The sequence below is a fragment of the Diorhabda sublineata genome, chromosome 10 (assembly GCF_026230105.1).
Source record: "Diorhabda sublineata isolate icDioSubl1.1 chromosome 10, icDioSubl1.1, whole genome shotgun sequence".
NCBI classification, from domain to species: domain Eukaryota; kingdom Metazoa; phylum Arthropoda; class Insecta; order Coleoptera; family Chrysomelidae; genus Diorhabda; species Diorhabda sublineata.
The window spans coordinates 3376789-3391006 of record NC_079483.1 but is presented as its reverse complement, the minus strand read 5'-3'; the positions used below and the strand labels follow the sequence as shown (position 1 = coordinate 3391006).

The window sequence follows — 14218 nt, the reverse complement described above, 5'->3', positions numbered from 1 at the left end:
GTGAAAAGGAGATTGAGAGAAGTTGTTATTTGTGGAAGGGTGGAAATAGAGAAACCTCTATTAAGACGTCAAGAGGTTGCAGTGGGCTTAAGAACATGATAATTTCAAAGTTTGAGGCTTTTGGGTTTAATAGAAGAGTGTTTGTGCGCAAGAATAGGAAGAATGACTGTAAAACACGGCGGAGGCTTGTTGATAGTTTGGGGATGTTTTGGAGGAAGGAGAACTGATTGAAATTGAAGATATTTTGAAGAAAGAAGGCTATAAAAATATTATAGGAAAATGTAGTACGTTCTTACCAGCGCCCGAACAGCAGAAAATGTTTCTTTCAGCATGACAACGATCCCAAGCATCCCTTTACTGTGCGAAGAGTATTTGACAGAATGGGGGAAGAATGTACTGAAAGTAATGATTTGGCTATTACAGTCTCCCAATCTCAACCCGATTGAGTTGTTATGGGACAAATTGGAAGGGAAGTCAAAAAGCAGTGTCCTACTTTCACTTCACATATTTGGAATATTCTGAAATATGAATGGAACTATTAACAGGTAGTGTAGTTATAGAAAGACAAAGCAAATATAGCAGCTGAAGAAAAGGAGAAATTGAGTTTCAAAGTGGAAGAAGGATTACAAAATGTCGGAATAAATGTCAACAATATAATAAGAGATATCAAGGAAGGATCTTATGATGCATTTTGTAAAAGGTAACAACGGGAAGGAGAATCATTAAGAAGGGAAATAATATTTTGGACATCCCCTCAATAGAGATAACCACAGTTAACAATAACAATAAGAACAACACTCTATGCTGAAAACTAATGATAAAAGACTACCTATTCTCATAAGCAATGTTGAAAATATGCGAGGAGAGAAAAACGTATCAAAAAAATTAACCGCTTGAGAGATTATTGGGATGGAAACGTATTAAGTTATAAATAGGAAGTTTCAAACATCTGTGGATTTTCACATGGGCTATGCATTTTGAGATTTTGAAATATCTAAGCCTAACTTAATGGCAACAATGACGTAATGATTAAAGTAACACCCAAAAACTTCTAGTTTAATAATAGTGCGGGGAAGTTAGGAAAAACATATAAATTATTTCACAGAAAAATATATTGAAATTAAAAATATAAGTCTAAATTCAATTCAGAATCGAGATGAAACGAAGTTATGGAATAAATTTTCTTGATGTCACACTATACAAAATTAACAATAATATAGTGACAGAATAGTTTATAATATCAACTTAGTCCTCTAGATATTCAAACTTCAATTCATGTCATCCTATATCACAAGATCAGTGATAATGAGTTATCCAACTATCAGATCCAGAAAATATAAATGTTTAACTATCCAAAATTCAAAAACTGCATTAAGAAAAAACTGTTGTCCCATGATAATTATAAATAACATACTAATGACATTACAGAAACTACACTTTAAAACGTAAACTCCTTTCGGTACCATATGTACAAAGACTTTCTCAACAACTATTAAATCATCTCAATAAATATGATATTAGTTTAAGTTTCAAAAGACATTATCGAAATATTTCACTAAACTAAAATCTGAAAAACAAGAGAAGTCTACTTAGAACAGACATCTCATTATTTAGAAAATATATTGAAAGGTCATTAATACGATAAAAAATAAAACCACAATAACCACCCATATGTTCTTTTATAAAAGAAAGCTCTGAATGATTGAAAGAATTGGATTTTATATTTCTATTTGGTGATTGCTGATATTGCTCATTATTTTGAATTCTCTTAGAGATTTCTATTTTCTGATCCGCATCATTACAATAAGCAAATTTTGAAATTTGTGACGTTATGTTTCATATAACCTCATTTTATCTTATTATTGTTATTATTTGTTTTGCACATGAACATCTTTTTTTTAAATCAAGTATCAAACGTTTTTATCAAAATTCCATATTTTCTCCATTAGTTTTTCTATTCACATACATGAAAATAAATTATTTATCCCTACCTAAAACATTTGAACATATCATCGAGAGATATGTATTTTTGTACATCAGCTCTCTGTATTGACAAAGCCACTTTGGATTGAACTACTAAGTGTCTAATGTATGAATCGCTACAGCTGTTATGACACTCGCGTGATTTTTAAACCTCAACTACTATCCCTTATATGTTTAGGGGTGTCATGAACCCTTCAAACCATTCCTAACAACACCCAAATTATAGAAACATATCTAAGTCACCATATTCGCATGGCTTTTTGTGATTTTTATGATAATTATAAAGATTTGTATTCAAAATACGTGAAATTATATTCTATTATACATTATATTATACATAGTTGTCGATTTGTCTTTTTTCTGAAATTCCTTTGTATATTTTTTCTACGGTTCTAGTCATTTGTTTCATCACAATAATTTCTTGCTTTCTCCATATTACTATTCACTTTACAAAATTTACAAAAATTGATTATACACGTACAAAATAGCTGGAATCATAGCTGGAATTTTGAGATTATTTTCAAAGCTTTCGAGTTTCGGTGGTCGCTGACTCGTTGCATCTTGATCATTATTCATCTTGACGAATTCATCAACAGAGACTTTCTCACTTTTTGTTTGTTCGACACTTACCAGTAATAAACCGCCATTGCCAACTTTGGAACTTTTTGTGTATAGTACTGCAACTAAGTTCGAATTTCTGGAACCCTTGGCGATATTTATACACCAACACTCACAATTACACTGTCTGACTCGCGTTTCGATAATCAAGTTATCGTCTTCAGAGACTGAAGGTAAACAGTTTAATTGTTAGTGTTGGTATAGTGGTGGATGTAGCAGTGTATTCAGTATAGTACTGGAACTCAGTACCATACCCGTTTACGTATCGTACTGGGTAAAATACAACATAATTATTTTCTACCCGCCTATGCGTTACTGTGAATTTTCTCTTTGCTAAACAGAAATCTACAAACGAAATAGCGAAATTCGATTATTAAATTAAATTTAGTGCTCTATCAAAGTCGAATTTAGTTCAATTTACATGATAGAATGAAATCCTTAATTCAATAAAGGGGTTACCTCGTGAAGTCGGTGTGTCATAGACGTTAATGTCCTTAATTGGTATCAATGAATTACACTTGCACCTGCGTTATAAATTGAATTAGGATAGATAATGCACTAATGAGGTTTCGAGGGATATTTGATATTTGCGGAAGCATTGAAGGTTGAGAGATGTTCATTTAAACTCGATAATTTAATTTAGATTAGCTATTGTTTCTTAAACTATGTATGCATAACCTAACATAATTGTTATGTTCGAGCAAAAAAGATGATATAAATGAATTTAGAAAAGTTTGAGTAGAGAACTTACATTGTTTATAATGAAATATGAGATATAAATTTTATACCGAAGGCAAATTGAATAAGATAACAAAACTAACTATACGGCATTCTAAAATATCTAATAATTTGTATTAAAAATCGACAACATTAAACCAGTGCGCACTCTCCAATAAATATGCCTTCGAATGCAGAAAGAGATTTCGTTTCAATTAGCAAGTGATTGTGAATTTTTTTGCAATGTAAAGTATTGAGCCCTTAAGTAATTCTGATCGTTGAAGTGGGAAGATAAAAGTCGTGCTCCACGTCCAATTAGGCAACTGGATTTAAAGATGAATAAGAAATGAACATTGAATATTTTGTCCTGGTAGTGAGACCTGTTTAATCTGAAGGATTATATAACAGTTCTATTTTGTAGTTTGAGGATTCGCTCAATTTGAGTCGTGTCTCAGAAGAGAAGGGCATATCGTAGATGCTAATCGATAACGGCATATTAAAGATAGAAGTGGATTAATTTAGTTCTTTGAAAACTGATCTTAGCACAAGGCAGAACTCAGTTTTTTAGATGAAGTGGCAATATGTAACGCCCATTTCAAAGAATTGTCTTCAACAAGCCCTAAAAATATTATAGAGTCAACGACGTCAATGGTGGTGTTATTTAATAATAAAGGCAGCAATGTATTTTCATGATGAAACTGAAACGTTGACACGCAGAATATTACAATAATACCATGATTTAAGTGTGATTAAGGCACTAGATATGCGTCTTGAAGCACTCCACATTCTATTGATACAAGCCATCAACCCTTATAAGCTACTGAAATATGATTTAAAAAGGATCATGAGAAGGAGTTATGAAACTCGTTGAGAATATTAAAGTTTAATTCCTTGACAATTGCAAGACGAAACAATTTAGAAAATGTCATGTTTCGATAAATGTACACACTATCATTTTATAGGAAACCAGCAGCTTTACTTGAGATGAGATAATGTTTGTACTAGTATCTGTTCAAGGAAATCTTAATATATCCATAGTTTTGATAATAATGTAGATCTTAACAAGGTGCCAATGTAGTGCATCCGTACAAACAATTATATAAAAATTTCTTGATAATGGACTGTTGTATTGTAAACAAATCAAGGTTCAAGTAGACGCGGAAAAAAATGTGCTTTTTGATGAAACTACGTTTATGTTGAATGGTGATTTAAATCGCAAAATTCTTCGATATTAGGTGGATGATAGTCTACACTGAAAAGGGGAAGACCATACTTCATGCTTAGAAGGGTATATAAGAAGTCAAGTTATAAAACCAATATATGAAATTCTTGTACAAAGAATTACTGTTGCATTTAGCATATCAGCCTATAAATGCGAACAGGCACATGAAAATCATGCCGTTCTCCATTTTGTAACTTGTTCAAATCTATCGATATTGTGCTTTCAGAGAGACGATTAGATGCATAAGTATTATCGAGATATAAAAATTTCATTCTTGTGGACCATTCCTGTATCGCTACTTCGCGTCATGTGAACAGATTTAAATCTATAGATCCAGCCATCGCATGAATACTTTTCGGACGGTAAAACCAAACAAGATTACCGACTTGAGCCAAATCTGGTGAATAAGGGGGTGTTCTGGTAATTCAAACCCTAAATCACAAATTTTTTGCATGGTAATATGAGATTTGTGAGCAAGGTCATTGTCCTGCAAAAACAAACCACCTTTGGATAGCTTTCCGCGTCTTTTGTTTCGATTGCTGCTTTGTTTCTGGATCGTAGAAATGTACCCAAGTCTCAACCATAGTAACAATTCGGCTTAAGAAGTCTACATCGTTTTGAAATCGAGCACAGATCGAACGCGATGCTTCTACCCATGCACGCTTTTGGTCAACATGCAAACATTTGGGGATCCATTTTGCAGCAATTTTTCTCATGTCCAAATTGACGTGAATTATAAGATGAACGCGTTCGTATGATATATTCAGTGCTTCAGATATCCGTTTTAGCCCAATTAGACGGTCTGATAAAGACGGTCTGCTTCCTAGTCATAAGAAATATACATTGATATACATAGTTACAGAAAGTAATCTCATAAACAAATTATCTTTGAAGTTCAATTTACTTGGAATCTCTCGAATCTTTTTATTACCAAAGTTTTCTTACAAACTATTTATATAGACAGTTTATTCTATTAGATATAGATAACAGTCTAAAATCTTCTACATTTATAAGAATCAACAAACTTGTTATATATACGTGTTATATATATATATATATATATATATATATATATATATATATATATATATATAGGTACATGAAGGTTTCATAGTAAGAAACATTTCAAAACTTTTCCACTCGACTACGATATAAAATATCATAATTACCAACCAATAAAGCTGATTTCACAAATAAAATAGTAGATTATATGAAAATCTTTCCAACTTCCAATGCACTTTTCTCTTTTTCCTTCCATTCCGAAAGCACTGCAAAGGAAATCTCAATTCTCAAAGCCGACTGGTTTGTAATAACTACTGGAAATCCTTGTCAATAATTCTAAGCCACGCAAGGCCATACAAAAGCTAGATTTAACGTAAGCGGGAATCTAATACTTTTTTTTTGTAACCTATCGTATAAATGATAAGGATAAGGTTTTCCGTCCCACATTTAATTCAGTTATTCTGGGATGATTTTGGAAACATTAAGCAGGATAAAGCAAAATATATGGTAAGCCTCACACGATACAGAGAAAGGGATGGGAATAGAAATAGGTCAGTTTATTTTCCATACAAAGAATATATAATATGAATCGGTATAAAAAAACACAGAGAGATTATGTAGACATATATCAGAAAAACATCCCTAATCTTAAACCCCCTTAAATAAAAGTTATGGTGTGGCCAATTAAAAATAATCAATAAAGAGAAAGGACAGAAAATAGAAGTAAATTATAAGTAAAGTATAAGTGAAGTATAAGTAAAGTATAAGTAAAGTATAAGTAAAGTATAAGTAAAGTATAAGTAAAGTATAAGTAAAGTATAAGTAAAGTATAAGTAAAGTATAAGTAAAGTATAAGTAAAGTATAAGTAAAGTATAAGTAAAGTATAAGTAAAGTATAAGTAAAGTGTCAGTAAAGTATAAGTAAAGTATAAGTATCAGTATAAGTATAGCGAACAGCTATACATTGTTCTTTCTAGTCATGGGTCACGTAGACATACATTTGTATTTTAAATTTTGTATATTAGACTTTCTGTATTCTTTTGCCGCTTAATATAATTGTTCTGGAAGAATCATTATTTGATGTTGTCTGAGGAAAATAAGTTCCTTTCCTTAAACTCTCTGTCGAAATAATCTCTTCGAATTCTTATATCGATGATTTATTTTTATTTCGATTGATTGATTTTGTAGTATTGGAACTTGATAATATCACCATTTTTTCATCCGTTTACGACAGTGATGCCTTTTTTGGTATTGGTAATCCCACTCTTCTTTCTTGTTAGGTTGCCGTCACCGATTTTCATTACTCCTGAAGATAGCATTCCATTACTATGTAGGACCAATTAATGAGAATCTAGAAGTACTTTCCTCAGATTAAATTCCAGTATAGTTGCTAGAGAAGAGATAGATGTAAATATAGTCCACAACTGGCAAGGTCTGACCCAGAGTGGGCGGCTGCGGGGAGGTGAGGGCACTCTTTTGTCCTGGAATCTAGAAATCCTGTCCAAATGCTGACGAACAGATAACTGCCAACGGCTTGAGGATACGGAAAGTAATGGGAAACCACCGTATTAACGGCCTGAGTAGGCATCCCTAGTAAAACCATCATGATGAGTAGGAACTTCAGAGACAGTAAGCCATGCGATCCGGCTAGCTAACGACATCGTCGAGTTTCCGGGCTTGACGATGTGAAATCAGCGACCGGCGACGCAACGATAGATACCTGGCCTTGCGCGAAAAATATGCGACTGGAGAGGAACATCAAAAGAAATACCATAACATGGAACGTTAGAACACTCTATCAGTCTGGAAAACTAAGCAACGAAATGAAGAGACTTAATAGAGACTTGCTGGGTATGAGTGAAATAAGGTGGCCAGGTAGTGGCAAATGCGAGAAGGAAGATGCAATAATATTTCATTCGGACAACAGAGAGGAAGATGCCAATCACCGACATGGAGTATCTGTTCTAATAAATAATAAAATCAGAAAACACACATTAAAAATTTCATACCGTACTCAGAACGATGCATGTTAATCTGAATACATTCGCGCCCTTTGGATTTAAATATTATTCAGGTATCTGCTCCCACAGCTGAGAGCACTGATGAAGAAGTTGAAGATTTTTACCAACAATTAAACGATATAATAAAAAATCTGAAAAAACAAGACGTAACTATTATATGGCAGACTTCAATGCCAAAATAGGAAGAGGCGAAGTAGAAAATGTAGTTGGGAAGTTTGGTTTGAGGGCAAGGAATGAACGGGGTGATCGACTAATACAGTTTTGCCAAGAGAAAAACTCAACTGGTTTCAGCTACCACTGAGAAGGTTATACAATTGGTAGGCACCACACGACAGATCGGAACACATTGTTAGACACCAGATAGACTTTATAACAATAAACAAGATTCCGTAATGCTATTGCATTATAGCGGCAAAAACATATCCAGGAGTCGATGTGATGGGGATGTGATCCGTCCAGTATATTTTCAAAATACGCCAATTTATCCATATTTCGAAAAATTCTTAAAGTAAAGCTTTTTCTTCTTAGAAAAAAACAGAAAATTTGTAGCACTCGACTACTCTTGATTTTAGTTATAAAGAAATATCTGCTGATATAAAATTTCTTCATGTTGTTAAACACTGCTCGAGCTTATCTATCCATTATTGTATTTCTGCACAATTCTGATGTATGTATTTATATTTTAGAGTGTCTTGTACACTACGATCCAACGGATCTATCAACCTATTAACCACATTTCAAGTTTAAGATGTGGAATATCTCCAGTTGACAAATATCTTTATGTTCTATCCACCAGGAGTAGTACACTTCGAGAGTGTAAGGATAGAGAATTCATCTCTTACGTAGCAGAATGTACACGTTGCAGCCTCTACTAAATCTAGAATCTTTAGGTGTCACTTGAGGCAGTAAAATTATCCTCAGATCTCATTTGGTTATAGGAATCAAATAGAATCTTTGTCAGTCTCAACATATGTAGACTATTAATGATTTTTCCCTATATACTTCTTTAGTATTTTCTCTAATGTCCTTTGGTAGATTTAGTAGATTTTAGGTTCTATGAAGAGTTTATCAGCCTCTACTTTACTAAATTTATCTACTTTCTTTCCACTTCGCTGTGATCTGGAACCCATTGCAGAGTAACATTCTTCTTCTTATCCAATTTGTCTAAACAATCTCTGATCTTATGGCAGATATGGAAAATACTCAGATCTAAACTTTTAGTATCTCATCCTGCGGTTTTACCCAAATTAATCAATTTCTACGAACAATCTAGGCGTACCCTTGATAAATCCTATAAAAATTCCACGCTAATACTTTTCTGTCACTTTGAGAGATTAATTCTCTTGGTACTCAGACCAGTTCTAGTGCTCCAGACCAGTGCTCCACACATGATGATTGGTCTCACTGTCGCCGTATTTTGTTTTATATTTTTAACATTATTGCCTATATCCTTTTCCTTTGAATGAGCTGTGAACGTTGAATCAGTCCATATCCTAGACTTTGTTTTGATACTTTGAGCTAGGTATCTGTTTTCTGCTAACCTGGCTCCCAAACCCTTATATTTTTAGTCGAATTTTTCAAGAAGACTAGAAGAAAAGTGCAGGATTTTATACTCTTATACTCTGCAGGTCAAACGAAAAGCGACTGAAAAATGAAATTTCACATGTAGGTTCAATTAGTTGCGAGATGATTTCCTGTCTAAGGTCGAAACTTTCCATCTCCACCCCTCTCCATTTTATGGTCATTTTTGTTATATTTTCTTATGTTTTGGCCAGAAAAAGTTTAACTAGAGGGCTCGAACTTCGCATGCAAGTAGGGGTTATGTTGAAGAATTGTCTTTCTCAAGTGCAAAGTTTTCTTCTTCAGTTCTTCTAGCACAAAACGCCCGAAATCATTTTGATCGTTGTAATTGTTGAACTGGACCACCTCCTATTTAATGAATAATACGAGTATGATCGTTGCTAGGGTGATTTTTTTTACTTCCCATTTTCGAAATTTCTTGTCATTATGACAATTTTTTCTTTGTTGTCAATTGGAATTGAACAAGAAGGTTCGAGATCACCAGGTCTATTGAAATTATGAATTTTCATTCGAGAGAGAGAGAGAGTTAACTTGTGAAATGAAAAGTTATTGAGGAATAGCAAATTTTCCATATAAAGAAATAAGATCGAGAATTGATATCATTTCCAAGAAATTCATTTTATGGAAAGATTTGTTTGTGTATTAGTTAAATTCTTCGCTCGACTAAAAATTCGACTTTCGTGATGGAGCTCTGCTGCTCACGGCTTTTTATTTATTTTTTTACGGGTTTGGGACCAATAACAGTGCCACTAGGTTTCTTAATATACCCAGAAGCACTGCAGCGGAAACTCGGGAAAAAACACTACTAGAAAGAAGCGAAATCTTCAAACGTATAGGTATTACAGCGTAAAGAAGTCGAAATATAAGTAGAATAGAATGACCGGTAGGACTATCAAGGTATAAATTTCCAATTGGAACACGGAGTAGAGGTCCACCACGAAAGAAGTGGATTGACAACATAGATTCAGGATGAAAAAGAAGAAGAATATTTATTTCCTCTTGCATTTATGTCATCATCTCTTGGTTCTATGTAAATAAGATAGATAAAATCGTATTTGCTGTATTTGTCACTGAGAGTTTAGATTTCTTTTCATTTATACTTCTACCATAATGATCATAATTTTTGGATTCCACTAACTTTCTGATTAACTTCAAAAAGTGTCCAAGGTTTACATTTTCTTTTACAACTTTGAATTTCAGACTTTTTATTCCACTACTTTTGAGGTAACTCAATGCATATTATTAAGAGCTTACTTTCTCACTATTCTAAGGACTGCGCTAGTTGAGGGCTGATGCTTTTTAAAATAGATAATGCATTGGAAGCATAGAAGACAATATTCAATCAGATAGATAATTGTTTGTAATATTAGATAAATAAATAAGAATATGTAATTTTGAGGAAAATGTTACTCAATCCTTAGTTCTTTCTAGTATAAAACTAAATCTCGATGAATTAAATATGGCTATTTCTAGAAAATTGACAGTGAATGTAATGTGATAAAACCGTTTATAAGAATCCGGGTTTTTCATGATAAAATGTTTTTCACTGTTTCAGAGAAAGAGCAACTTTCTAATACCGATGTTAATACTACTATAAAAGGCATTGGGCTGAAGGAAAACGCAATTCCAATTAACCAGAATGAGCAATCAACTCCAATGAACACAACTGCCTTCTCAGTAAGTAGATATTTCTTATTGCATAACAAATATCATCTTCTACATTGAGTGCCTTTATTTACTAGTCCAATGATTTTCTTATTAGACTTCAATAGATATATCTATTGAAGAATGCATTGATTTATAATACAAGCAGATACTTAACGTGGCATCATTTGTGAAGAGTGTTTCATGAAGAATTTACACAGTTTCATCATATTCTATATCAGATACATTGTATCAACTGTACTAAAAAAAGTTAGGAGCAACTCTAAAAAGTCTTAAAATCAAAATTGACGTTGACCGTTTGATGTTTCTTGTTATTTTATAGCCTTTGTCATTAATGTCATTAACAACCGTTATTTCTGTGTACCAGAAAAAACATTTTTTTTTGTATCTACATTATGTACTATTGTGTTGGCTTGGGTATTGCTTTTTTTACTTTTGTTCAAATCGCCACACCAGTTTTCGACTAGAGAATATGTTGACATGTTTTTGTTAATGAATTCTGTAGAGCTAATGGTAAAGTAACTGCTGAAAATATCACAGGAGATTTAGGTCAGTTTTCAATTATTTGCGAGAAAATGATACTGACATATAAATTGAAGCGCATATAGACGAGATTATTGACACCGTTACTATGAACCCTACGATAAGCACATAACTAAGTCGATAACTTGATGTTACTCAATCAAAAGTAAAAAAGGTCCTACAAAAAAATCATCTGTACCTGTATATATTTAAATGATTCAGTGGCTACATCCTGGGGATGTGGATTGTAGATGGTTTAACAAGTATCGATGAACGCTCTACTGGATTCTTTTTACAGATGAAGAGCAGTTTACAAAACATATAATAAATAATTTCCGTAATTCACGTGAACATAAGAAAATTCCCAGGTTATTCTAGAATATCGTCCTCAGCCAAGATTATCGGTTCTTGTCAGCACGAACGTTGTTTTACTATATTTGATTGATTGATTGATGAAACTAGTTTACACAGAGAATATTAGTAAGAGACAACAATTAATTATTAACGTTATTTGAGGGTTACTACTGTATAAAGACGAATTTTTTATCTTTTTTGTCCAGGATATTCCAAATACGCCGATTTATCCACATTTCGAAAAAGTAGTTTCAGTTGTGTTTCAATTATATTAATTCTGTTAGAATTGTTGTATCTTTTTCAAATCTTATTTATACATAATTTTAGTTATTATTTCAAAATTATTGTTTGTTATTAGTTACTGCTTTTCGTTATTTGGTGTTTGTTGTTATAGTAATTTAATACAGTTTATCATTTTACTTGAAATACTCGAAATTTATAACATTTTCATTAAATTGATATCTTATTATAAAATAAGTCATTAAGGTTGTTTCATGATTGATAAGATTTGTCGTTTTCATTAGTTATTTATGTAGTTTGAAAAGCATTCATTGCGTTTAAATAAATATTATGCAGGGTGCAATATTCAGTACCAATCCCTGAATTGATTTCTCCAAAACCAGCTTTGAAGTTTAGCTAATACCTGTCGAAGGCTGAATAGTAATATATTACTTCAAGAGAAAATTTGAAAAATCATTTGAGCTACGAAAACAATATAGCTCAGGGTTTCTCAACCTTTGTTTTGTTGAGGCTCTCCAGACTATTAATAATTTTTTCATGCCCCCCTTCCTTTAGATTCTCAATAAATACAATAAATACAGAAAAACGCACATCATGTACTTAAAAGCCTTTTCATTAGAAAGAAAATTATATGAGTCACTTGAGATTGCATGTTCAGAACCAGATGGTTAATTTTAGGTTCTGTTTTTGTCAGAACTATCATTAGGTCGCTATCGACATCAAGATGATTTCGCTGTTTAATTTTAATTAATTCTAGAGCAGAAAAACTTGTCTCACACGAGTAAGTTGAAGAAACAGGAACTAGTACTCGTAAAGCAAGAGAGGCAAATTTCGAATTAACAGATAAGTACAAAATTGCTCCAATGTCAAAAGATGAAAGTCATCTTTCATAGAAGACTCAGCCTTCATTTCTAGAAATTCTTCCTGAACTTCTTCTGTTAACTCATTGACAACAAATGGATTTCTTGTCATGTGCTATATTGGTGACTCGGAATCGATGTCTCGTCAATAGTATCGGCGAAATTCGTCTTCCAGCTCTTGCAAATGAGCTTGTATGTCAGCTTTCAAATTTGCATCCAGTGTGTTATTTTCAGTTGCTTCGAACAGCCAAGAAAAAGATATAACATTTTCAGAGGATAATTTTTTATTCCAAAGTTGAAGCTTTGCTATGAACCCCTGAATATAATCGTAGTTGTTTATTATAGTATAGTTTCTGCCCTAAAGTTTCAAGTTTAGCTCGATCTAGTCACCAAATATGTCAGATAAATAAGCAAACTTCCATTGAAATATGTCATATTTGAACATTGTGAGAAAAAATAATTACCTCTTCTTTCAATTCATAAGGGCGAGCAATCATGTTGCCTTTGGAAAGCCAACGTTCTTCTCTATGGAAAAGAAGAACTTTATGATCAGAATCGAGATCCTCGCAGAGTAATGTACATAAATAATCGACTGTTCAAAGCGCTGTTCTTGATGTAGTTGACAATTTTTATAGCTGAGTCCAAAGTCTGGCATAATTTCTGTGGCAAATCTTTGGAAGTCAAAGCTTGCCTATGAATAACACAATGTGTAATAACCATTGAAGGATTTTTTTCCTTGAGTTTTTTAGCTAACCCCGAACGTACACCTATCTGTGCAAAGTCCAATGAGCTTATTCCAATCCAAATTATTTTCAAATTAAATTTGATATTGAAATAAATATATTTTCAGATTTAGTACCTGCTATCAAAGATTTGGAGTATAAAATTTCTTCTATTATGATATTTCCGCCGATATAACGAACATACACTATTAATTGTGCGCAATCAACGTTGTCTGTGGATTCATCGCAACTAATGGCAAAAAATGGTGATAATTCTACTTTGTTAATTATTTGTGACTTAATGTCAGCTGCAATGTCATCGATTCCACACTGACTGTGTTATTCGTGAAAGAAATAGATTTCATTTTTTGCTCTGTATCTTCGCCTAAAATTATCTGCGTGGCTTTTAGGGTACATGGTTTTATTAATTCTTTACCGATATTATGTGATTTCTTTTGTTTTATTATCATAAAAGCTATTTCAAATGAAGCTATGAGATGCTGCGATACGCTTGTGTGATAACTTCCCGTTTTATCCAATCTCATCCGCTTCAGTGATTCTGCTTTAGAAGACAAAAACTCTTTTGCCTTCAAAACCAGGGTAGGATGTTGTTGCTTCTATAACAATAAAAGCAAATAATAAATGAACAATCAGTCACAATGACCGATTCAAGAAAGCGTTCCCGCTCTATCACCAATATCACCTCATCAA

The 14218-nt window shown here is 32.8% G+C and overlaps 1 protein-coding gene across 1 annotated transcript in view; it reads left to right on the top strand.

Annotated features, from left to right (window-relative positions):
* Positions 1–14218, top strand: part of LOC130449779 (follistatin-related protein 5-like) — a 276273-nt gene that overhangs the window by 196273 nt on the left and 65782 nt on the right. Inside the window, exon 5 of the mRNA XM_056787780.1 lies at positions 10700–10821. Within this exon, the coding sequence (XP_056643758.1) occupies positions 10700–10821 (122 nt within the window). The remainder of the gene's footprint in view (positions 1–10699; positions 10822–14218) is intronic.